General features: G+C 38.4%; 1 protein-coding gene across 5 annotated transcripts in view; it reads right to left on the reverse strand.

Annotated features, from left to right (window-relative positions):
• The window catches only part of SEC22A (SEC22 homolog A, vesicle trafficking protein), a 33,738-nt gene extending 8,236 nt beyond the window's left edge, over positions 1-25,502 (reverse strand). The window contains exons 1-8 of one of the 5 annotated variants that reach the window (XM_065671434.1): positions 25,393-25,501; positions 21,782-21,949; positions 19,347-19,550; positions 17,351-17,514; positions 15,909-16,103; positions 11,557-11,675; positions 8,798-8,863; positions 3,307-4,254 (exon numbers count right to left, since the gene is read on the reverse strand). In XM_065671434.1, coding sequence (XP_065527506.1) covers positions 4,054-4,254; positions 8,798-8,863; positions 11,557-11,675; positions 15,909-16,103; positions 17,351-17,514; positions 19,347-19,550; positions 21,782-21,939 — 1,107 coding nt within the window. In that variant the 5' untranslated portion in view covers positions 21,940-21,949; positions 25,393-25,501 and the 3' untranslated portion in view covers positions 3,307-4,053. Of the gene's footprint in view, positions 1-3,306; positions 4,255-4,282; positions 5,525-8,797; positions 8,864-11,556; positions 11,676-15,908; positions 16,104-17,350; positions 17,515-19,346; positions 19,551-21,717; positions 21,950-25,392 lie in introns of those variants that run through there. The other 4 variants (XM_065671435.1, XM_065671437.1, XM_065671436.1 and 1 more) reach the window with 4 other exon arrangements.
• Between the last annotated feature and the right edge of the window lie 1,633 nt (positions 25,503-27,135).

Genomic DNA, 27,135 nt, shown 5'->3' on the forward strand with positions numbered 1-27,135 from the left:
CGCATGTCCCTGATGCAAGCTGAGCAGGACACCCAGGTTGGAGCTCTGCATGCCATTATCAGAGGCAGGTAGCTGCACAGCACCTATGCAGCCCTTGCTAAGCATACCTTAAAACCTTCTGAACAGATAGGTACTTGTCATCTACCTGTCTCAGGAGGCTTTGCCTCTGAGGAAGAAAGGTTATCTGGGAAAACAAAGACTCTATAAATGCTCTGAGAAGTCAGAACAACTTTTTGATAGCTCTGTGAAGTCAAGTTAGCAAATGTGGGTGTAGCAATTGCCAAAAGTGGTCCATCAAATTCATTAGCAACCAATTTGATCAATAAAACTGACGAACCACAATTTCGTTAAGTGAAAGAAGCTGGTATAGACACTGAGAGACAATTTGACCTTACTAAAATAAACAGTACCTGGAATATCAGACCAGCTTTGACGAGAACTGCACATGCAGCTAGATTCTCCAGGGTTCCTGTGACCCCTGTTGGGAGATCAGATGGACTCTCATCAACACAGGGCTGCAACTGCCATTGAAGCAGTCCCCCTGCTGCAACCCTTCTCACCACTTACCTCCCACCTGGGAAAACCCCTCCTGTAAGACATCCCTTTACACTAACAACATTTAGAATGTGTGGATTTCTGGAAGCCATAACACTTATCTAGAATGCTACTTATTCTGACAAGAACCTGATTCAAAATAGCACGTGTTTAGTCTTTGCAAATGTTGATGGGCTGCTTTTTTTTCAATACAAACCATGAAAGCAAAAACCAGTCATACAATAGCAGCTGCAGTGGAAATGGGGAACGAAAGGGAGAAGGCTGAAAGGTAATCTCCCTAAACAGATGTTCCTCAATCCTTTGATAAAGAGACTATCAATATATTAAAGAATCCACAGTGAATGTTAAGTAAGCACAATTAGCTTTGATATAGCTAAAAATCAATCCAAGTAACACACACATACATTCCCTTGGAGAAGGCTGCATTCTTTTCTACACCTCACTTCTCACCTTTCTTTCTCTCTTCTTACGTATCTCATACACGTGTCAGTATTCCATGAAGCAGTGTGAAAGGAAAGGGGTCTATACATTTTCCAGGGGCTGAAAAGTTATTTCCTACCAAAATCTGACAATTCATAAACAAGACTAGTTCTTTTGCCTAGATATTAGCCCAGACATTGAATACAAAAGAGCAGGCCACTAAGAAGAATCTCAGATATTAAACAAAAACACACAAAGAAGAATGTGAAGAAGTCTCTAGGACCTCAGACAGGGGACTCTGAAGTAATCAAACCTCAGACAGCACTATCTTGTGGAAGTCAGTCAAACTTTTGGCTACCTCTTCCTGACAGTGACTGTAAATAGTGACACCATTCAAAGAAAAATATGGTATTGTGGGTGTTGGGTGGACTCATTCCAACTTCAAAGAGGGCTTATTTTATAAATACAGCAGGAAGTGAGCTCTGCTTCTAAGTCCCACAGAAAAGAAATCGAGCAACTATGAATGGCCTTGTGCAATTCGAATGAAAATAAAGCATGCTGCTCAAGAGAGCAGTCATCTTGTGCAAGTTCATCTTCCTAAGTCTAGTAACTCAAGATTCTGGTAAAATCAGTAGGGAAGCACCTCAACTTCTCCAAATGCTGAGTTTGTATAAGCAAATGGGAAATACTGCAAATTTTCAGTAAATTTTCACCTCCAAAATGGCCTGCTGTATCTTGTTTCTCATCTCACACAAAATTTCAGCAAGTTTAATATTATAGTCAAACTAAACTACTATGTTCAACAGCCACGCTTTTAGCACCTAGTAATATCAGGTAATGAAGAACAGTCATGCTCATTAACTTTTCATCCTGACATGGGATTTTTATCAGTGCTGTAAAAACAAGCAGACAAAACCCCAACTGTCTTCCATTACTCTGGCAGTTGCATTTATTCATTATATGTGCTAATCAGCAATTAGTTTAACACCAGCACAACTGGAATGGAATAATGGCTCCAGATGCTATGACAAAGAAAGTTTTTATTCCTTAAAAATGTATCTTTAGGAACAGCAGGAAGGGAAGGTATCTCAGAGAAAACAAGATTCTCTGCCAACATATAAACTGAAGAAATGATGCAACAGAAGATTCTTGTGCACAACAACCTGAATTAAAAACTAAGCAGGACTTCAGGTATTCATAATAGCTTCCTTGCCTATCAGCAATGGTGAAGTGAAAAGATAGGTATAAAGGCTCTTCCAGACTTCATGAGCAAGACAAAACCTGGTTTTATACTTAGAACATTCAATCATTGATTTAAAATGGTAAAGGACTGATTTTCACCTCTTCTAATGTCCAGAGTTCAAAAGGAGGCACTGAATGCCAACACAACCAAACCTCTGTGTGCTAAAAAAATTGGCTGCTGTTCTGGATTTTTGAAACATTTATGGTGTAAACATTTCCTAAAATTCTTGTATGCTTCAATCCAGTCCTCCTTTTTATCTTTTCCTCATCTTCTGGATTCCCAAAACAAAAGCAGTCCATGCTCAAGAATATATTCTTCTCTTATGTCTCAAAGTGGGAAGGGAAGAGAATTAGCTGCAAAGCACATCACCTCCAACACCAGCCTTTGATGCAGCACACCAAGGTTATCTTCAAGGTCTTGATCTCAGATATCAGAGACACACATTATGAAGAATACAATACATATTGCTTCTCGTCACTTTGAATTACAATTTCATTCTCTAATTCTTCTTGGTTGTATTCTGCATTATTTTCTTGACTAATACTACTTATTTAAAAGCAGAATAAAAGATCTAGCTCCTTCCTTCTAGGTCAATCCCCAAATCAAACACCACAAACAGCATATCAAAGCCTGGGTTTTTTTCTCCAATGCTTCAGCATACCCTTTTATTATTCCACGCCACATATAAAAATCTACCTATATATATTTGCATATTATGAAACATCATAAATAACTGTCATATAATTGTAAAAACAGCAACAACAACAACAAAAACCACATTTAACTCATGGTGGTACTATATGGTTGCTGTTCTATTTTCTAAGCATCTGGGGTTTGCTGGTTGATTCACCAGCTTCAGAAGCACACAATGGTCTCTCAAACACAACTCCAGATCAAGGAGATTCTATCCGAGCTCAAATCCTCCAACCCATAAAGCCAGAAGAACAATGAAAATCCCTGGTCTTTTCTTGCTTAAGCTAATCAGACTGATTTATTATGTTCCTGTCAGCAATTACTTATCTCACATTTGAGCAAATTATTCATCCAGTTCTAAAAATATATAAAAAGAAGAACAATAGTCCAACAAGTACCAGTCACTTCATTTACTCACCAATTCATTTCCTTTCAACCTTCCCAGAGTTCAAACACAGGAAGCGTGCAAAAATCTTCAGTTAAGTGGCAGAACTTACTTTCTGAATAATTGCTAAAAAGAAACTGTGTCCACACAGACCACTTTCAAAGATAATTAAAAGGAAATCATAAATGGAAAAACATTAAAGTATTTATAACAGTAGACAGAGGGCCACAGGCATAAAGGTGAACCCCAGAACCAGTTTCCAGGTTACATTTTAATTAAGAAAACATTCATATACATGCCAATGTGAAACAAACATTCTGAAATTTAGTATCGGACATATTCCAAATCTAGTCTGCGAATATGCAATAGCATTACTGTTATTATTTAGTTAGCCTACCCCCTACTGCCTCACAAAGGCAAAACTGATTTTGGAAGCGAAGAGCTTGCTTGATACGCAGAACATGTACTCTCTGCATTCCTTCCATTAACATACTTGTGAATTAAGCTTTTTTATGTCACCAATCAAATTCCCCAAACTTAGCATCCTCCTCTAGTCCCATACTATTTTGTGTCCTTCATTAAAAGAAAAAGTTTAACCATCAAGTGAAAAATGTCCACAGGCATCCTGCATTGCTTTATTAAAAAAAATAATAATAAAGAAAAACCCATCCAGACAGCTTCTTTTGGAGAACAGCTTTACATTCCTGAGAGTGAGTAACTGTTGGAACAAGACTGCCTCTAAACGTTCCAGGACTTGTCAGACATTGTAATCGGGGGACTTTCCCTGTGGCTGTCGCAGTCGAATTTGTAAGGTAGAAAAGGCTCCCACAGTCACATGAAAGAAGAGCTGCCACAGGTTGCGCAGTTCATACAGATACATGTTACACAGGCAAATTAACCCAAAAGTCAGGAAGGATTTGGCATTCCTCCAGCCTGTGTAGTATACAAACAGGTAACACTGTCAGGAAATAAAGAAGAAATCTGATTACCATATGTAAGGTAACTTCCACTGAGAAACACTATCTGGTCATTGAGAAATTACAAACCCAAACCAAGTAAAAGTCTAAATCAGACACCTAAGAACAGTATTAATGTAGCAGTCATGGAAGGGTGAAAAGGACCTGACATCAATACAAGGTTACATTTTACTTCCATTAAACACTGTTTAAGAACATAACAATTTATCACAGCCTGCAATAATGAGTGGCCCATGACAAATTAAAGTGGATGTTCCTGGCAATCTCTGGTCAAAATACACTCTGTTCCACTCAAGGAACAGAGAAGAACCAGGAGCCAGGGTTCAGTCTTCTTCAGGCAAAACAATGGGAAGGACAGGGCCTACCAGAGCCCTGCAGCTGGGAATACCCAGCAAGAGGCAAGGCCCCAGATACCAATGCAGTGTCCTGCCAGGGTTAATGCAGAGAATTAACTGATAGATGTCGAGAGTCTACAAATAACCACTGTCCTTCCTCGGCTGGTGCAAGATGGATCATGTGTGGAGAGAAATATGCAACAACTCTACTATAATTCCATCATGTTTTAAGGGTCAGTTTCTGTACATCATGGTGTAACACAGATGAGGACTGCCTGCAGTTCCCTACTTTACCTTCTTCCTACTGCAACTAGAAATCTGCTCAAGACTCTTGCCTTTAGAGTTTTCATCTCTAAAAGGACACGGCTTTTACATAGACATTATTTTTACTTCTGCTGTTGTTCAAACTTCTTCCTTGACTTCTGAAAAAAAAACTGTTTGCCCCCCACTCTGGATTCTAGCCATTTCTGTCTGCTGAAGAAAGCTTTTACTGCGCTTCAAGGTAGGCAACAACATCACTTGAGCTTACTTTGTATTCCAGATCTGTTTGCAGTGGATATATAACCATGCTCACACAGATTTTATAACAGCATTCATCACCGGACTACCTAAGTATCATTTTCTGTTCTTCTTGGGCATTTGCCACGTTTTATCAGTCAGAGAAGCTAATTCTTTTTTCTTTCAATGTTCGTGTTCCTCAAAAAAGGGCCAAAGCATTGTACATTTCCTACTGAACAATGCAATTTATTGAGATCACTTTATATTCTATCCAAAACTCAACCACTTTCTTATAAAGCACGTACTTCCACTGTAAGCGTGACTGAGGTTAACAAAACTACCTGTAATTTTGGGATATCTTAAGTATCTTCAGACATATGAGTACTGCCAGTATCAGCAAGATTTGCACATCCTTCCTCTAAAGCAAAGTGAAAAAAAAGAAAAGTAATCCACGTGCTTCAGAATCTATATGGAATTTCTCTGAACTTGCCTGGCCACTTCAAGCAGAGCAAATGCAACCGACTTGTGCTGACAGTTTTATAAATCATATACAAAAGAGCAATTAGTTGGCATAGTATCTCAGCAGTAAGAGTTCAGATAATCTTCTAGCAGTGTCACCTTCACTGACAACATATGAAAAAGTGTAGCTAATACCAAGACTAAAATAAGAGTCAGGATATGCTTAATCAAAATCATTAATAAATATGAAGAGTTTAAAATGGTAAAAATATTACAGAAGTTTAAAAATGTTACTGCACCATGATGTTGAATGACTCTGAATTTTACTGAAGATCTGTTTTAAATTAATTCAGTGGCTTCTTGTTTGAAATGCTGTAAGATTTGCCAGTTACAGAACAGAGCACCACTCAAAAGGCCAAAACACCTCGCTGTAACAAGTGCTATTATGAAATTCTTGAGGTTGTTTTTTTTATTTCTATTAAAGGGAAGTGTTAGTATGGCAGTTACTGAGCATGTTTTTATGTAGAACACGCCTCTGTGCTACTTCAGAGAAGAACTTAATTTGGGGGAGGGGGAAGTTGTTTATTTGGTATGCAGTTTTTTTAATAAATGTTAAGAAGTGACTGAAGGCTCAGCTCCTGACACTTCAGGTACAACTGAGACAGTTGTTACTTTTGTACATTTTCTTCTTCAGAGGAGACTGGAAACCATGGTGGAACACCAGACATGACAGCAAGCCTAAAACATCACACTCCCTTTAAGTCCTGTTTTTTGCCTGCACACCTAGGTTACAAACATTTTCTCAGAAACCATAAAGAGTAACACACTGCTATGTTGTTACTGACTCAACAAGACAATACAGCATTATGGACATACTGGAGAATGACAATAAAATGTGTTGTCACACAACACATGAAATTAATCTCCCAAACTCTTAATGTGGCAAAACAACATCAGAACATGCCAGAGAACTGAGAGCCCTCTTACTTCTGAAAAACGACCAATTACATATGGTAGGAATGACAAGACAGGGTGCAGAAGAGGAGTATCAACAGATACATTCTGAGTATTAAGAAAAAGCCTATATTGCAAGCTGCATGAATTGTTTCTTAAAAACATCTCTATTCAAGTCAGACAGTGGAGAAAAGTCCTTCTTTCTCAAAGTACAGACATGAATACTTATATTAAGAATAAGGTTTCTATTTCGGGAGGGGAAGGAAGAATATGTATTTTTCCCCACAAAAGAAGGATAAGGTGGAACTCCTCCATATGACATGGAACAGACTGTTGGCATGGAATATTAACACCAATTTGAAGAATTATTTAAGGCAGCAGCTGATGAAAAGTCAACAAGTGGTGAAGAACACAAGTTGCACTTATGTCAGGCACCTGGGTTGGGGCAATCCCAAGCACAAATACAGGCTGAGCAGAGAATGGATTAAGAGCAGCACTGAGGAGAAGGACTTGGGGTGTTAGTTGATTAGAAGCTAAACATGACCTGGCAGTGTTCACTTGCAGCTCAGAAAGCCAATTACATCCTGGGCTGCATCAAAAGGGGCATGACCCACAGGTCAAGGGAGGCGATTCTCCCTTTCTACTCTGCTCTCATGAGATCCCCCACCTGTAATACTGCATCCAGCTGTGGAACCCACAACACCAGAAGGAGGTGGACCTGTTGGAGCAAGTCCAGAAGAGGGCCATGAAGATTTTATCAGAGGACTAGAGCACCTCTCCTATGAAGACAGGCTGAGAGAATTGGGGCTGTTCAGCCTGGAAAAGAAAAGGCTCCAGGAAGATATAAGAGCAGCCTTCCAATAGCTGGAAAGGGACTTTTTACAAGGGCATATACTGACAGAAGAAGAGGGGATGGCTTTCAACTGACAGAAGGCAGATTGAGACTAGATATTAGGAAGAACATCTTTACTGTGAGGGTAATGAGACACTGGAACAGGTTGGCCTGTTGAAAGTTGTGGCTGCCCCATCCCTGGAAGTGTTCAAGGCCAGGTTGGATGGGGCTTTGACCAATCTTGTCTAGTGAAAAATGTTTCTGCCCATGGCAGGGGGGCTGGAACTAGACGATCTTCAAAGGTCCTTTCCAACCCAAACCATTCTGTGATTATATGATTCTATGAGTACATTTTGCTAATAGAGAATGGAGATTACAGGCAACTTGGGCAAAAGGATGACTGATAGAAAGGCTGATGTGAAAGGAAAATCCTGAGATATTTTATTTTAGGACAAGAGGTAACAGGTTAAAACTCAAACAGGGGAAGTTTAGATTGGATATAAGGAAGAAGTTCTTTACTGTAAGGGTGGTGAAGCACTGGAATGGGTTGCCCAGGGAAGTTGTGAATGCTCCATCCCTGGTGGTGTTCAAGATCAGGTTGGACAGAGCCTTGGGTGACATGGTTTAGTGTGAGGTGTCCCCGTCCATGGCATGGGGGTTGGAACTAGATATCTTAAGGTCCTTTCCAACCCTAACTATTCTATGATTCTATGATCTGACACTGTATTAAACACTGGCACATGGAAACAAATAAAAACCACATACTCCACAAATGCAAGAGATTAAAAGTCAGAAGAGTTATAGTAACAGCAATTTAACATGACAGATGTTTTAGTCATAGCTAAATGTAACAGCGGTGTTACTAAATGACAACTGCCAATGGGCACCACAATACCATGCTACAAATTAGATAGGAAGGTCAAATTCAAATGCAGAAATGGAAAACCTACTGACATGAAATTATCAGACAGGAGAAAGAAAACATAGTGGAAAGACTGAAAGCTTTGAAAAGGAAGGAGATGCACTATAGTGTACAAAGAGATGAAAAATCTGCAGTGTAGTATCTAGGTGCTACTGTATTTACTTCCAATTTTCCTAAAGGAAAGAAGTAGCACACCACTTGTTCAGATGGTTAAGCTTACTTGAACTATGAAACTACTACTTTAAGGAAATGATATAACCTCCACTGCTTGCGACTTTAGAGATAAATTGTAAGCTCCAGACAGAAAAGTACACCAAATCTCTTAATCAACTAACTGGAGAAAAATGCCAGCAAACCGAAGCTCTTTGTATCAAACTACGAAAAAAAAAACCCAGAGCAGAAATTATTTTTATAATCACCCTATTCAAGTTATCTGTGACATTTAAGAAAACATGATGACATTTATGCATGACTGGGTAATGTTTCTAAACTCTATAGTGAATTATGCAAGCAGAAGAACACACCTGGTACAAACAGGCTGCTGTTCCAAGAAAAAATGCAATAACATAGCTGAAATCTTCACCTTCATTCTGTGAAAATAAAATAGAATAGAATAAAAAGCCATGCCTTTACAATGTTTCAGTGAAATACCAGATATTTACAGTATGAAAGTTATTTTTGGCCTTAAAATAGTCTCACATAAAGATGTATAATAATTCCTGTATTACGCTAAACCAAAAGAGTTAGCACTAATCAATGTTTACACTTATGTCTGGAAAAAAAGCCAGACAGCGATCTGCATTCTGACCAGAATGCTTATTCACAACAACCAACTTGGGCTAAGATTTTCAAAAGCCTTAAAGGAAGTCCAGATCTATCACTGGATACTTACCTTCTCCAGATGCCTTTGAAAATTCAAGTCTGAACACTGTAACTACCTTTAATAAAACTTTGTAGAATTATGCCTTCCTCCAGCTTCACAAGATGGAAAACAGGTAAAAGAAGAAAACAAACTGGCCACTAGGGTGTGGTAAAATTCTACACAGAGAGTAAAACAGGCAGCTCTGCGTTCATGGCAGTGAGAGCTAACAAAAGCACACGAATTTATCAGAAAGATTACTGGAAAATTACGTTTTCTTGAAGGAAAACGTGGAAAAATTTACTTTAAGAGCTTTCTACTCTGTGTTTAAAAACCAAAAAAGAATCCCTTCTAATTTATTCAAACAGATTGTTATAGTTTCTACAGAGCTGAGCAGAATAAATTTGCATGCTCAGTGATTATTCTAACCACAATTCAAACAAACATCTGCAATAATCGGAAATTTTCCCAGGAAAACAATGGGTATTCATGCAAATGTTCTTCCTTGAAAGGCAAGTGTCATTTTGATAAGATGATGGTCCATTCAGAACTACAACATGTTTCTGCTCAGAGTATGTTCATTGTGAAGCATTTCCATCTCCAGTGTTGACTAGGAAAAAGTTTGCATTTCTGCACATAAAACTTACCTACACAATGCAGTACACTCCTAAACTGTACGCAAGTCTACCTTGGTGCCACCATATATTTGCTGGAGTATAGCTAGAGATTTTAACACAGTTTTGCTAACACCCAAATAAAAACACTGATTACAAAGGAACGACTAATTCAAAGACAAGCTTTTGAATGACTTCTCAGAAGTTCCATTAATCGTATTTTGGATTATTTCTCACTAAGCTTTGTGGGTTTTTCCGTAATAAATTAAGAGAAATCTGAATGGATTTTTTGTGTCCTTGTTTTTCAGAAACTGAAAAACCATCATTCATCTGTACTGCCATCTTTTACCTCCAGATACAATAACATATAGAGTAATATTAATTAGCTGCCTTAGTATCACTTAAATAGTTTTATCTAACATTGGCATTTCTTTTCAAAAAATCAGCCGCAGAAAGGTAATAAAACAAGTTCTAGAAATGTTAAACTAAGTGGTAGAAATCTGTTCAGTACCATTTGTACTACAGTGTACTTTAAATTCATTTCTATTTATAAACTGGGAGAATTGTGCATAACAGAAATATCTAATTAGTGATAAAGTAGAGCTGTATGTTCATTAATTCATTCTTGGCTCTTCTTTAAGAAACAACCCACAATTAGGACCTAGTACGAAACACTTTCACTAATCCTGTTCATTATTCATTAGTCTTCAGGAAATGCTGAGGCCTCAAATATTACCACTTTATTAAACCTTTACATGTATCAATAATTATCTCAGACAATTGGAATACATCTTCTTTACCTTACTTCCCTAAAAAATATCCTTTATGTATCAAAAATCACTGCAGTTATAAAGTCCAGATATATGTTTGAATAAAAATATTATCTATTAGTCAAGCAGGAGAATTCTCATTTTCTTTCAGAAAATTTCAACAGGGATTTTAGTTTCTACCTCCACCACCACAACAGCAGAACCACTTAATGTTAAGTCTGTCTTTTTTTGTGGTAACACACGTGAACGTTCTGCAGGTTCTTGCCAGCGCTATCAGCATATTCACTTGAATTGCTTGAAATCATTAACCACTATTAGTGACATTGCAGCAATGAGAATACAACTCCAGAGAAACTGGATTAAAAATTGAATAGAAAGAAACTGGAAGTCTACAGGGAGGGACAGAGCAGAGTGCTCACACAAACAAATGTTTGTGGAGAAGATTGTTTGGTAAGGGGGTTGTTGTTTGGGGGGAACAGAAGTTGGAAGAAATCACTTCACACTTTCCCTTACATTGATCATTTCAGCACACAAAAAGATATGCTATCCTACTTAAAAAGGTTTATTCAAAACAAAGAAAACCAAAAAAAGGTTCCTAAAAAAAATTTTACAAAACCTGTTTAAAGATCCCTGCTCTAGGGACCTTTCAAAAAAAAGGTCAGATTTCCAAAGCTGTTCATCATTTCTCAAGTGTTTTTAAATAACATCTCTGAAAATTAAACGTCTCATATCCCGCCATAGATTTAGACAACAGAACATTATGTTCTCATACTCACTGCTACGGAGGTTCCTAGGGAAGGGGTCAGCCACCCACCTCCTACTGCTTTTTAAACTCACAGCCTCAATGAATGATGCATCACACTCAAGAAGGATGCACAGACCGCAATCAACATAGGTTTCATTAACAGAGGTCTGACCTCACAAGCAGTATTTCTGAAGACAAAACTGGCAAGATTTAGTTCATATAGTAAGCATCTTCTAAGGTGATATTCATGATTGGTATGATGCATAACACTTAAATTCATAAACATATACAATACCTGGAGAAGACTTTCTATGGCATGAAAGCCACGAATTAAATTCAAAGCCCCACATAACAGGCTAAGCACAAATGAAACAATCCCTGGCAGAGTCACAGGTTCCAGACGTTGATGAGGAGCTGCAAAGCAGATCAAAACAAGGTATCAAAGGTCAAAGTAACGTCTTGAGAAATTTAGCAAAATAGTAATCTCACTATTCAGTGGCTTCTAGCTCTAAAAGAGATCAGTGAAGCAAACCATAAAATGTCAATACTTTTTTTTTTTTGGGTATTTTTCTAAGTATTCAACACAAGGTTTAACAAAACATAGTTTCCTTCAATTCATATATATAATTGTCTTACTATATTTAGTCTTTAACTCAATACATTCAGTTTATTCACTACGACACTGAAAGCTGCTCAAACATGCCAGGAAATCAATGTCAACTGATGCACTTGCTACTGAAATTTGTCCACAATTAGCATCCAGCTCTTAAGTCAAGTAAGAGCTCCCCTCAACAGCCTCCACTTTTCTTTAACACTTATGAATTAGCAAAGCTAGTCAGACTGATTCAGTTTGTTTGCTGAACAGAACACTATGAGGCAAAACTGTTACAGTCCCCTCCCTTAAAAGGCAGAGCTACCCAAGACAGAAATAAAAAAGAGAGCTCTGAAACTAAGCTAGTATCTATATTACAACCTTATACACACCTTCTGGGTAGTGATAGAAGACTCTTTCAAAACACATTAAAATTAAAACACGCTTTCTCTCTATGCACACCCACTCTTTCCGGCTCATATAGTGTCACAAGTATGTAACAGTTGTGTATGTTTCTCATTACTGTCCCCTTCCATAATTAATAACAGAACGCAAATATGAAGAAACAATGAACAATCTCTTAACAGTCTAGGCAAGACTGGGAAAACAACAGGACCACTGAGCTGTACTTTAATGCTTCTGTTCAAGTCAATGAACTGTAAAGATGTGACAATGAGGTTAATGAACTGTAACATTAATAGGGAGAGTGGTGTCAATTCTGGTTGTTTGCATTGCACAGATCCAGGAGAAAAAAGCTTTCCAAACAGTTTATGAAGTTACAGAACCTAAAGAAAAAATGACAAAAGCTATTTTACACTGATAAGCAGACGGGGCTGTCTAATTATAAGTGTGTGATAAATTAAAAATAAAACATGAAATTAATTCAGTTAGCTCATTTGTGCTGAATTTAAGTGTAATTGGGATTTTTTAAACAAAAGCATAACCCATGTTTAACTTTCAGAGCTTATTTCTTTTGTAACTGTAGTGCATATTAGAGGAATACAACCAGCAATTGCACACTTAAGGCAGATACGCTATTTGCATACCAAACCATCCGTTTTCAGTGACTCAGAGCTGGTTGTTTTGTTTTGGGTTTTTTTAAATCATCTCGCCTAGAGAGCAGCAAAAAGCTGAAGGTGCATGTAACTGTTTTTAGTCAAAGGTAATTGCATTTCATTAACTGGTGGATAAAATTAGTTTGCTGCTCTTCACTCACAGCTCTCCAGGCAATCTCGTTTTCCCCACGTATCAGGGTAAATTTAAAACATCATGAGTTAAATCAGCATTTAAAACACCTCTTTGAGAACCATGGGAGGAAAAGAGTCTTTGTCAGCCAAATCAAGAAAGTCTATGAAGGACCATAAAATACTAACTTTTCTCTCTTATTAAAATAGGAAAACAAATCCAAAAACTTTTAAGGACACTGCATACCACTATTGATGGCATTAAGCTCTTCAGGGCTTAATAAATTTCAGTGTTACAATCAAAGCAACAAGAGTCATCTATATATCAAAAAAAAAAAAAAAAGTCAAAATGAGAAGAATGAAGGAGGTGTCAGAGAGGGCAGGGTAAGGGACAGCTGACCTTCAGTCAATACATACAGAAATTTTAGAAATATGATAGATGTCATATCAAAAACCTCTCTAATGCAAGCCAAGGATCAAAGCAAGCACAAATTCTGAACTGCAATGTTGATGTTTCAATAACAATTTAGGACATTTACTCAAAGTGAGAAATGGCAGTACTTGTAAGGCCATTTATTTAAAAACAAAATGTAAGCAAAACCAACCAAACAAACCCCCAAAACCCACCAAACACCAAAAAACTACTAAACCAGCATCAAGTTATTGTGTGACACATCATGGCGTCATCAGGCAAAAAGTAACCTTGATTTGACAACTGTTCTTTCATTGAAGAAAAGTTCAGAAAATAGTAAATTTATCCTAACCTAAAACATCACACATCAGCTGTCTCCCTACTTCTAATGTCTGCCAACACCTACATTCATTTGAAGCAAAATTCTATCCATAAGCTGCACACTTCATGCTTCATACATTAATAACTACTCTATCCTCACTACACAGCACAACTTTGCTAAGAGAAAAGAACTGCTATTTAAAATTGCTTTAACAAAGATGCATAGACACTAGCCCCTTGGATACATATACACGTATAAGCAAATAAACAGACAATGTCCCATCAGCATAGCCAAAACTAACACATCAGATTCTGCTATTCCATATAGCTAAACAAGATTTGCATCTAACTTCCTCCCTCTGCATGCTACTCAACTTGATTTAACATACTTAATTCAGCTGTAGCCAGTCATATTTTTTAATAGGATGGCATATTCAGGAATTTACACTAGGCAAACCATATCTTTTCGTGAGAGTTGTCCTTAAAGAAAAACTTTGAAGTCTAGCCAACTGAGGGGGTAGGAAACAACCAGAGAAAGTTATTTCCAATGGTGGAGAGAAGCAATGAATTTAAAGAATTACAAAACTATTAGCAGACTTGCTAGAAAAGTCTGTGATATTCAATAGCATCTAAAATTTGAAAAGCTGAAGGAAGAGCACAGTGGAAACCTCTCATAAGGTACAGTCCTTTGATGGTGAGTGTCTACATCAATTCAAGGAAGGAAGTGGGTGACTGATCAGAGAGATCTATAGAATGCAGAGGAAGAGGGAAGTTAAAAGTAACTAAAAGAGAAACAGAAGAAAGTCAACATGGAAATAAAAGAGGAGAGCAGAAATGTTTCTGTAAGTCAAGTTGTGGAGAAGTAGGGGAAAATACTGGAAGATTATCTGGTAATTATTGTTTAATTTTACTTCACAGTAAAAAAGGTTCTTATGTGTCTTTCTCTACACTGTCTTATAGCACCTAGAATTCTCAGGCTCAAGGCCTCAGCAGCACATATAAGGCAGACTAGGACCAAGCAGTTTTTAATTTTCTAGAGGAATCCTTGTAAGTAAGTAAAGCAATTAGGATAATACACTGACAAAGTGATTCTATTTCTAATGTACATGTATACACATACACATGTATATATAGCACAAAATTAAGCTGAGCTCTTATATTACGAAACTGTAGGAAGTGTTTAGATTTATGATTGCAATTTTCATCCCAACACTATAAAGTGAACAGCATCCACGTATGTCTGCCCAGGATAACTAGCCTTATAGACAAGAGGTACTTTGGAAAAAAAGGGGAAGATATTAACTAATTAAAATCAAGACTTCATTTTATTCTATTTATTATTCTGCTTCACTAAACTTGAAAGGCTGAAATCAGATTATGTGAAGTAAACTCCAGAGTTTCACAAGTGGATTCCACATATTAGTGCAAGGACTTCATGAGTTTTATTGGATCTGTCTTGCTGGGAAACGTCTAAAGGCATGCCTCAAACAGATTCAGAGCAGCCGCTTAACAGCACAAACCACAGAATGCCATATTTACCTCCTACATGAAATAAAGTTTAAAAAAATTAATGACTACTTAAATGCATGTGGCAAGTATATACAAAACTGCTATTATTAACGCTGTACACAAGGCACTTATTTTTAGAGAGTATATCCTTTAGCCAGCACAGTTCTTGGGATTTTCACAGTCACAGATACTTCTTGAAGTGTTGCTTCTCCCTCCAGTTGGTCTAAGTCCTGAAACTATGCTCTTAGCTTACGTAATCATTGGGTCTTACTGGGCAAGAATAATAAACATTTTCATAAATCTTAAAAGGCCAGAAAAATAAAAATCAGCTTGTTACATGTTCATCCTTATTTGCTTATTTTCATGCAGGCTTTTTGTTCCCCTTTAATAAAGCAGTCCATTGGATAGACCCATTTCTCCCTCTGAATGCCTTGGAAATATATGCACTTTGAGCAGAGGACAAAACTTTAGGAATCTAAGGTAAAACACATGTAAGGTCATGGCAGCTTTATGCTTTAAGAACATCATGGTGAAAAAGTTTTTTTGTAAAGAAAAAAGTATCAACAATTAATTCTACTGCCCTGCACCTGTCTCACTTAAGGATACAAAACCAAAAGGCTGAAACTTACCTGTAGATATCTTACCAGTACCCTTATATTCAGTCACAGACAAATGTGCAAATCCATTAGGTGAACCAAGCTCTGACAAGGAAATTTGGTAAGGTGGTCTCAGTTTGATCTCTGTCTGCATGTCAGCAAGATTCATCTTTGTTGACAAAGAACGTGTGTTGTTATATCTCTGTTTGGTCCTCTGAATGAAATTATCTGGGCAAAATTTTAAATAAAAAGGTATATATTTATAGACTTTGGTTAATTAAATAATCCAAGACCACGCAGCTTTATGTACAACACGCTTCACAAACTGGAATGTGTTGTCTGAAATGCTTGTGCTTATTTTGCATTTTTTAATACTATTTCTGGTTTGTTTTATTCTGCTACTTAATTCTGCACTAAAAAAAAAATAATTACATAATAACTGTGAATAAACTGATGACTTTTCTCTGCACGAGACTAAATGCATTGCAAATACAATGATTTTACTGCACTAATTCTAGCTTTTCCATTAGTTTGGTAAATATCCTTCAGGAAAATATTAATTCCTGCATTCAAGTATAAATTTACTTGAGTATGAAACATGCGTGCAAAATATTCAGATGGAGAAAATTATTACCATATTATACAGATCTAATGACTGTAACAGATCTACGTTCTAACTGAACAACTAGTAGAACAAAGAAGGCGTTGGGGAAAATAGAAAGTATTCACAGAAATCTTCCTAAGACAACAATATTATACAGAAATTGTTAGAAATTGCCTGACTGAATTATAGACAGAATTAACCAACTGGAGTATCTTCCCCCACATTTCTAAAACTGCCAATTCTTTGTGCTCTAATGTATTTTATAGGAATGTTTAAAATACCTGCCTAACATTTAGTATTAAAGCTACAGATATTAATGGAATCCATTAACAGCTGTTATCTGGTATACGTGAGATTAGTTGTACTTGGAGCTTGCATGACAAGATTAAATGCTTCACTGTATCATAAAACAAATAAAAATCTGCCCCTTTCAGGTAGTGAACAAAAATTACACCACAGCTAAGAGCAAATATGAAATTGCAGTCTTTTACTTGATAAATTCATTAAGCTAAATGCCTTTACAGGCATTAACTATTTCAACAGGCCTGAAGCCAAACAACTGCTAGTATAATTAACTAGAAGATGAACTCCAGATTTAGCCACACAAGGCTTAAACCAAAACCTGCTGGAAAGGACAGAAAGATTAAAAACGAGTCTGGATAAAACTCTAGTAGCCTAATTTAATGACCACAGAAGTATTTCTTTATTGACTCTAAGGGGAGTTAAATCAGATTCTAAATCACCTGAAATACAGCTAAAAACTATAAACTGCCTTGGACATTTTTGTTTTCTGTATGTTGAATTGCACATGTATTTAAATACGCATTTGTTCTAGTGTGAGAATCAAGAAAAAAAGAAGTCAGATCCTTACCAAACTCTATAAAACAGTATGGTCTGACAGCAGTATTTGTCTTCATCATATTGTAGGTAGTGATGAATTCTTTCTGAAGCTCATCCAGAAAGCAGAAAGCCAAGACATTGGGATAATTTTCAGTGCACAACATCATATAGCTTACTCCCAGAGAACTTATAAAGCTGTAATTGAGACAACAAATTGAAAATTTCAAATTTGAATTCAGGCAATTTGCTGCTTCGCTAGTCTGATTTCATATTCTATAAGCAGAAAAGCAAAAACTGCTCTGGGGTATTAAGGGAAGTAATGTTTACTGAGAGGTGCAACATTATTGTAGAAGAAAAGCAATTTACTTTTAGGTAATGTTTTAATTTAACACCACCTTGTATGATCGTATGAGAAGCTATGTTATACATATCTGTGTATGAATGTGCATATGTGGGCATATGCGTATGTACACACTCTTACATATATGGAAAAGAAAAGAACATAAAGCTTTCAGGATAAAAACAGTAGGTTTGTCCCATAACAGCTTTTCATTCATCTCAAATGCAGAATACGTTATTTGGCACATCCCAAAGATGCACAAACTTATCTTCAGATTGGGTCTGGGGTGGGAAAGTGTGGCAGTTGCTTCTTTCTAAAATACGTGAGGAAATAAAATTGTTCTATAGAATACAGTATTCATTGTTCTCCAAAGACAGTCACAGGAATGACAAGAGATGACAAATATGAAATCAGAAAGGGACAGTTTTCAATATACATATATCCACTGCATTTAGGCAATTTATTAAACAATTTGATTTTAATTAGACATTCAAATTTCTTCATAATCTATATTATTAAAAGTAATCAAAGCCAAAACTAATAAAAAAACTTCCTAAGTCTTATGCCTCAGTCTTAAAAGTTTCTTTAAAACGGATCAGTTTACAAGCCAACTATAGCTGAGGTTTTAAAAGACACATCGACTAGAAAAAATTAAGTCTGTGCTGGGCCTGATCCTGAGAAATGCTGGAAACTCACATCTACCAATGGGGCATGGAGAAGGTGAAGTACTTTACAGGATTGTTCAGGTGGCATACTTTTCACCACTGTAACTTCTACATGTTTGCTAGGGGTTAGTATGAAATTACCTCATTTAAAATAGCATATCTAAATTAGAATCAGAATTTAGCTCAGCTAAAGAGCAACTGAATTACTGACTACACATAGGACCACCTAGTTACCAATACTAAGCAGAAAGTTCACACATAAACAAAATCAGATTCAAAGAATTATTTCACAATAACCCAAATCTCATGCTGCAAATGGGAAAAAAGAGCATCTTTTGAACTGGTACTTAATCAGTGTTGTCATGCAGGTACACTATGGAATTGACATGCTAAAGAAATTAGGAAGTTATTAAAGCAAAAAGCCAAAACATGAAAGTGTGAAGAGAAAACAAAAAGCATTGCTGTGAAAGTGCTGAATGAAGCAATAGGATTGGTAGGTTCCATTCTACCACTCACCACTTGACTATACACTGCCTTCCCACTCCCACACTCCCTTGTGTGCCATTTCAAAAAACTGAGTTATGCTGGGGGTTTAGGGCCTATTTTCTCTCAAGACAACCAAAATCCTGAAAGTACAATAAAAGGGCCTAATTCCATGCTGGGCTATGAAAGTATCTGTGTACTTTCTGAAATGTGTGTAGACTAAAAAGAGAAAAAGCAATGAACACTAGTTGAACTAGCATGATGAAGTACAAGTCTGGTCGCTTTCGTGTAAGAAACAACCTTGAAATTTAAAGAAATATTTCTAGTAGGTCAAGGGGTTAAATATTTATAAACATACTGTCTATTTCAAACTAGAATTTCCACAGTTTGAGTAGATTTCAGATCTTTCTATAATTTCTCAATCAAGTTCTGATAACATAAGTACAGACAAGAATCAACCTTCTAATGTGAACTGTTAACTTTTTAACTTAGACAGACACAACCTGGGATGTTGCAAATATATAAAAGGAAAATCTTACTTTATATTATACTGCCCAGTTTTCAGAGTACATCTATCAGGAAGCTGAGAAAGTTTCTTTGAGAGCATTTTAAAGTATTTTCTACATTCCTGCATTCCCGTGCTCTGGTCATAATCAGTAGATGCAGACAGTGGGAGTCCATCCCTCACACGGACCACAGAGGCAGATAAAATCATAGACATTGCCAACAGAGTTAACAACAATCTACAACAAAACACAAATCAGGAGGAATCAGAATTAAAACAAAAACAAAGGAGTCAACTGTGATTATTGAAACATCCCAAGCTATATATTGGTCTCAAAATTAAAATAGGGCACAGAGAGGGTTTTCAACTGCAACTCAAGAGTCCTAACTGCATAGGACCTATTAGTTTATGCAAACCACAAAGCAGTATCACATCTGACATTAATGTCACATTTTCAAATATTGTTATCTGAACTGCCATGATCCTCACCTAGATACCTGTGGAGATTGAAACACTATTACTCACCCTTAGTACTACTGTAGCACTTGTAGCCCTGAGTCTTTTTGTTTAGTGAGACGATTATAGTTTAAACAATCGGGAATAGCTGGAGAGGAAAACTGTGTACTGTAAGGATATACCAGATGAAAAATGATCCAGGACTTGATCAAGCAATCATATCAATGTGTTTTCATGAAACTGTGTTACTGAGTACATGCTTAAGTACCCTGACTTAGACCTAAGTAACTTACGTGCTATCAAATAGGAAATCCAGGATGAGGACAGCAAGGAATGTAATCTCTCTCTCACAACCCAAAATGGAATTTCTTTAACATTAAATACCTTTTTTCTTATATGTGTCTCCACTTTCTTTAAATCCGCAAATGTGTATTTGTATCACACATTTGTATCAGTATCACACAAACACTGAGCAGGTTGCAAAGCCTACCTGTTTTCACAGCATTTAATTTTCAAAACATAATAATTAAAGTTTTATGGAATACAGTCACTTAAAGTTGTGTATTTAAGCATTTCTTGATCACAAGGAGAAAATTTACAGCAGGTATTTAACAGTATAAACACATATCCTGCAGTCTTTCAAGACTGAAGACATTGTAAAAACCTTCAATTTCTTCAAATCTTACATTAAACCAAAATATCCAAAAGTTTAGCAAGACAAAAAGGAATACTTATCTGCTAAGTTTCAGTACACAAATATGTCCTCTTACAAGTGGGCGAGCTGCTAGAATTTATATGAAGCCAAAAGCAAACACTTCCTCAACTCTTAACACTACTCTGCAGACTCCTACCATGTACACCTATCACTTCAGAGATTATGAAAAAAAAACAGATTTTCGTCTTCCTCAGACGATGCTACTTAAGTTCCACAGAGTCACAAACTGCAAAAGAAAACAGATTTCTGAATACAGCTGAAATATGTTTTCATGTGCAATACTGACATGTTTACAGCACCTTTCAAACTATGACATTAAGGTGCTTTCAAGCCTTGGCAACTGAAGGACTTTTCATGTATTCTGAAAAGTTAGGAATCCAAGTTTTCCCAAAATAGAAGTGCCTTTCCAGAAAAGAGAGGAAATAGCTATTTTTTAACCTGAAATGTCACCTCCCCTATTTGACACTACTCAAAGGTTACATATATATCAGGGTACTTACTGAATAATAATCAGTATTCAGTTTTTTCAAGGGTATTTACTCCTCAGAGAGGCACATAATAATGAAAATATTGCAAATGTCTTGTAATTTTCAACTTAAGAAATTCAGCTATATCAGCAGTCAAACTGCTTCAAGTCAGACTTCAACTTGCTTTCAGATGCATGACATGAGCTAAAATATTCCACATTAATACCTTTGTAATTACTTCTAGGGCATATCAGACTTTCACCAGTCATAACTGCAGCAGAAGCCACTGTTGCCTGCACTCTGCTGAACAACTCTGGGCTTTTACCAGGTACGCTTGTTATTTCAGCACTATACAATTCCCTATTGTACAAAATGACTTGATCAGTTGGATAGAAAATCAGAAAAAAAGACAACTTTTGTGCTTGCTCTAAATTAGCTTGTTGCACAGAAGCATTCTAGAAATTAAACACAGAAACTAGTTCTAGAAACTTTTTTCTATCTTGACTTCATGCATATGCTGCCAGCAGGGCAATTCAAATGTATGCACTTGGCACCCCTCTTTTTAACTATGCTGCTAACCACATAACCACAGCAGCAGCTCAAGAGCATGACAAAACTGCAGAGAAGCTTTACATTGTAACGGTTCTTCATCAATAGCCTCCTCTACCATTTGCAACTCAAGGCTAAAATGGACTTTTGGGAGCTATATCAACATAAAAAGAACAACGATGCAATAGCAAAGTTTAACATTTCCCTCATTAACTTACTTGCACAAAATGTAATTTCATGGATCTGCATTTCCACTGACAAAGCAAGTAACTTCGTTAGTACCTAACGTGAAGAACGGAACATAGCTCCATGACCTGGTTTAGGAAATGGTAGTGAACAGGACAGTACTGCAGGAGAAACTCAGAATCCCGCAGCCAGCTCTCAGAAGGAAAAATACTGTTCTCTTCACTTTTAAAATGATCTTGACAGTTAAAGTTCATGTTGAGCTATCTGGTGAGAAAAGAACAAACAGAAAAAAGTTAATTAATGTATTTACTGGCTAACAAGATTCGTCAGCTCTTTTTGTGACAGCATGCTTATAGGAAAGGCCTGAACACATTCCAGGGAGATTCCTCAAGATGAATTCAAGTAAAAGAAAACTAGAATAATAGAAGTATTAAAATGTTTCTATTTTTTTAAGTTAATTCCTATTCTTTAAGTGAATTTGAAGTCGTCGCATCATTTCTGCCATTTAAAATAGGAAAATTTGTTACCTGTCTGCACAGTCATGAGTAACTCAGGGTAAAGCAACCTTTGACTCTGAATGTCATCATTCAACTCATACACTAACTTTAATTAATCTACAATCTCCTCTGATCAGAAACTTGAACACTTCAGGAACATAACAGAACACAACTACCACTGTATTTTCAAAGCATTAAGATTTTCAATAGTTAATCTAACAATAGTTGCTTTACTCCTACAACTAAGGACAAAGAATACAAATATCACTGACAACAGCATGTATGCAGGGACAACAGACAAAGCAAAGGATAAAGACGTCTTCAGAGGTATTCTTCAATTTTTATGTCTACTCTATAGGTAAATAAATATTCACACAAATATAGAACAAAAAAGAGTTACTTGCTTCAAGACGCCTACTTATATGTAGAGAAATTAGTCTCCGTAACAGAGACAAGCCTCCATTAAAACCTTCAGATTCTCTCAGTGTACCATAAAATCACACAAGGTAAAAACTGTGGTTAGATGAACAGTCTTATGATCACCAGTCAGCCAGGCTTGATTACCATCACCTTAAAAACCCACCCAGTGAAAATAAGTACTTTTTCCTCAGCTTCCTAACAGTGAAATCAGAAAGCTATCTAAAAAATGCAGCTAATAAAAGAAAATCACTTTGGCTGCAAGATCACACATATGTAAAGAGAAGTGTAATACACGCACTGCAAGAGAACATTCAGCCTTACTTGAAAATGTATTAATATAGAGAAAAAGTTTACTAAATCTTCAAAATGAAAGAACTATTGTACTTGGCTCTCAAAACAATAAAGCTCTACAGAAGCAGCCAAATGATAAATTTGATGTAGACTTATGCACGTAGAAATTGAAGAAAGTACATTAAAGATACAGTAGTGGGTTTAGAACTGTCTTTAAATGCCTTTTATATACATCTATACAGAGCTGCACACAGTAATTCACTGCACTATTACAAATTTCATAGGTCTTTCTCCAAAAAAATCTATATCCATCAAACACATGAAGATGACAAAAGACTGCACTTTCACCAAAAATGGTCTATGAATCCATTACGGGTACAAAGAAATGAACAGGGATTGGGCTCGCTATCTCATTCCATGACAGAACTGAGGAGCACCATATCCAACCAGCAGGTGTTCAGCTCAAGGTTACCACAGATTGTTCTTCACAAAATATGCAGTTTTGTGAATGTGCCAGTGGAATTGCTTGTCACAGGATGTGGTGATGCTAAGATGTTATGTGAATTCAAAAGGCAATTGGAAAAATTCACAGAAAAACTACAGGGGTGATTAAAACTGAAACACTACCATTTGCTCAGCAAGATTCTGTCCTCAAACGATCACCAACAGGGACAGTACACCACAGAAGCATCACTCCACACTTGTGCTATTCTTAGTTTCCCTGTGTGTGCCTACTTCTGACTCATCTTTATTGATTTCCCCTTACACCTATATTTCACAGCCCTCCCAGCAAACGAGAACTGGGAGAGGAAAGCTGACCACAGCTTTGATAAGAGTCAACCAAAATGGTCATCCCTCCCTGAAGCTGTTCAACTTACCATACATGTCAACCTCATCTGCTTTTGCAGATAAGAATTATATGTGGCTTCAGTTTTAATTTCCTCCCATGAGTGTGAAATCTCAGATGATGGAAACTAGAGTCTGGTTTACTGTACTTTTTTTTAAGACATATTCAATTATCAGCTTGTTTATTTTCGTGTTATGATGGTATCTGATCCTGAGGCAGCATCTACTAAAGTCCTAGAAAGTGGAATGTGTTCCAGTCCTTTGTAATAAATTAGTCTTCCAACTTGTGATCTTACAGTAATTGTTTTATACCTCTCTGACATCTTCTTGTGACTTTTTTGACAAGGAGGTGTTTGAAAGTGACCTGTGAACACGGTTTGCTCAGGATACTATAATTTTTTAAAAACAATCTAGCTTCACAAAATTTGAAAGATTCTAAGCAGATCTAGTGCAATGTCAAGCCTACCCTCATGTACCTGCCTAGTCTTCAGCACCAACTTAATCAAGGCACTTCTTGCCAGGATGTCTGCCTCTTATGATAACCTTCCATAAAATATAAAACTGGGAAGTGGGTGCAAGGCGCACACGTGCTTGACACAGAACGAAGATACAGCTTCCGTGTTTACTTCAAGCGTACACAGTAGTGTTGGATAATTTTCTGTCCCACTTTTGAGGGCTGTGACAGCTGCATTATGCAGGCAGGAGTCTTAACTTTTCCACTCTACAGCATACTTCAGAAAGCCATATTACAAACTAAAGTGCTACAGAAGAACATAACGAATACAGCCACTTTGACATCATCAGCTACGATCAGACAAGGAAATAATCCTAAACCACTAGCCCACATAATCTTTCCCATAAGGCACAGGAAAAAGAGAGGGAGACAGAGTCAAGATTATGAAAAACTAGGGGAACAGAACAAGTCACATGCTCAAGTTTGGGAACTTGACCCTTTCATCTACCATTTATTTATATGGTAGCTTTGACACTATTACCTGCAGAGCAGGAAGAAGTAATGTGGTTACTGACTCGAATGGGTTCATAATGCTTTAGACTGAAAAGCTTCACAGCAAAACGTTGGTGCCTAACCCCGCAAACAGGCACAGCAACAGATCCCTGCTACAACAGGCTTCTACTACGAAACGAAACGGCCTTTACGAAGCGGTCTGAGGTACCGCCGGTGGCCTCCCGCACCCGCCCTGCCCGCTGCACCCAGCCACGAGCAAACCCCGAGACACGCGGCTGGAGGCCGCCGGTGCCGGACCCGTCCCTCACCCTGCAGCCCCAGCGGCCAGGCGGCCACCCTAGGGCACAGTAACCCCGGCAGGACGGCGGCCGGAAGGCGGAATAACCGGTGACAAGTCGCTTCGCCTCGCAGGAGCAGACCTGCGCCCGCACCGGCACATCGACAGCCCTGCGGTGCCCAGGCACTCCCGGGACTGGAGCTGAAGGAAGAAGGCAGGCGGCAACCGAGACTGCGGCCCAGGGTAGAGCGGGCAGACACAGGGCCCTGTGGCAGCACCTTCCAGCCCCGTCCCGTCCCTCGGCCTCCCTCCTTCCCTCCCGTCCCCCCCGCCGCCGGCGGGCCCCGGGCGGCGGGCACGCTGTGTCGCCTGGCAACGGCCCCGCGGGGGAGGGGCCGCAGGTACTTGCCTCACCGGAGCGGACCGGCAGCGGCACCGGGGAGCGCCAGGCATTGTGGGTACTGTCCACGTCTGCCACGCACCCTGCCGGCCCCCCCGCCGGCGGAGTACAGCTCTCACGTGACGCGGAAGCCGACGCACTATTGCTCCGCAGGCGGCGGGGGCGGGGCCGGCCCGGCCGGGAGGGAGGGAGGGAGGGTCTGCGGGTGTTTCCCTCCGGTGTTGGCCCGGTGAGGAGGAGCTGGTGCGAGCCGGCCTGTCGTGGCGACGGGGTCTGGTGCAGGCCCCTCCGCCGCTCAGAACAGGGCTGCCCGGCTGGCACGTTGGGTTGGTGGCCGTTATTCAGGCGGGTTGAAGTGTCCCAGGACCACCCGTGTTGCAAAGAGCCCCCAGTGTGTCAGGACGGTGGTGCTGGTTTGCTGCTTCACACCTCCTTGGCTAGTTCTAATTAGCCTCATTTTCGAAAGAACTGAGGTTTGGTAATTGTGCTCCTTGGGTTCTCCTGTGTAATCGTAGTTAGCTAATTTAGTTAATTGTAGTTAATTAGTTAGCTGTAGTTAGCTGATTTCTGCCAGGGTTAATGGGCACATACACACCTCGGCATGAGCTGTATAAATCACAAGATCCACACTGAGTGTTTTCTGATGGGGCGGCAAATACAGCTGCTGATGGGGAGGCGGTAGGGTTGATGGTGCCATAGGTGTCAGTAGAACTGCATGGAGGTGACACCAGCTGCTAGACGAATTCAGTTCCAGACAAACCAACTGGGTGTGTTTCGGCAATAAAGGGCAATACAAAAAATAAAATTTGCAAATCTCATTACTAATCCCAAAGTGACATTCCTATCTCACAACTAGGTTCTTTACTGACACAAGAGTAATTTTGTCCCTGTATTGCTCTTCAACATTACTGTTTTCCTTCTGTATCATACAATTTTAGTCTGTTGGCTCAAATCTGAAATGAAAGCAGCTTATTTCCTTGCTAACGCCTTTTAATTTCTCCTTCCATCTGTTACTACTTCACTATCCAAGTGCTTGTAGTATTGCAAACAGTGTGAGGGTAGAGGTAATTGAGACAAGGAGGCACAAAAGCACAAAATGTAATCAGTTCTAAGTAACATTAAGTTTGATGGTTTTGTAATGGAATATAACAGGTGCTTGAAGGTAGTTGACATACATCCTTAGGACAGTCCTTAGGACCTTAGTACAAAAAGTGTAAGAAAAACAGAACAGAAAAACAGGACCTGGGGATGGGGAGTATCCCGGACTAGCAGACGTCCAGGATGGGAGCAGTTAAAGTAACTGATGGGTAGAAGGACAGGATGATTGCTATGTCTGTAATGTTAATTAAGCTGGTGCTTCAAAATCTGCCAGAAGTTATGAAGATTGTTGGGAGAAGTAAACGACCCTCAAAGACCCCCATCACATTTTTGTATGCATGCGGGAAACTTTCTGGAAAATGATGTAATTCACGCGTAGCCTCCGGAATATGTATGTATGCCCAGCGACTATATAAGGACGGCATGTGTAGGAATACGGGGATACATGTTAGGAGGAGCTATCCTCCGTGTCTCCCGGCTCTGCAACAGAGAATACGTCCTTGTCAACTTGAAAACGTTGTTGGCGAGTTTGTTCCTGGAGTTTTCTCCGAATCATATTGTACCTTGCACTCTGTCCTCTACCGAGCTCCACTTAGGAGCAAGATAAGCAGGAGGACAGCACAGAAGCATATTAACACTCTCCAACCTTAAGCC

This window comes from Lathamus discolor, chromosome 3 (assembly GCF_037157495.1).
Source record: "Lathamus discolor isolate bLatDis1 chromosome 3, bLatDis1.hap1, whole genome shotgun sequence".
In the NCBI taxonomy this organism is placed as follows: Eukaryota; Metazoa; Chordata; class Aves; order Psittaciformes; family Psittacidae; genus Lathamus; species Lathamus discolor.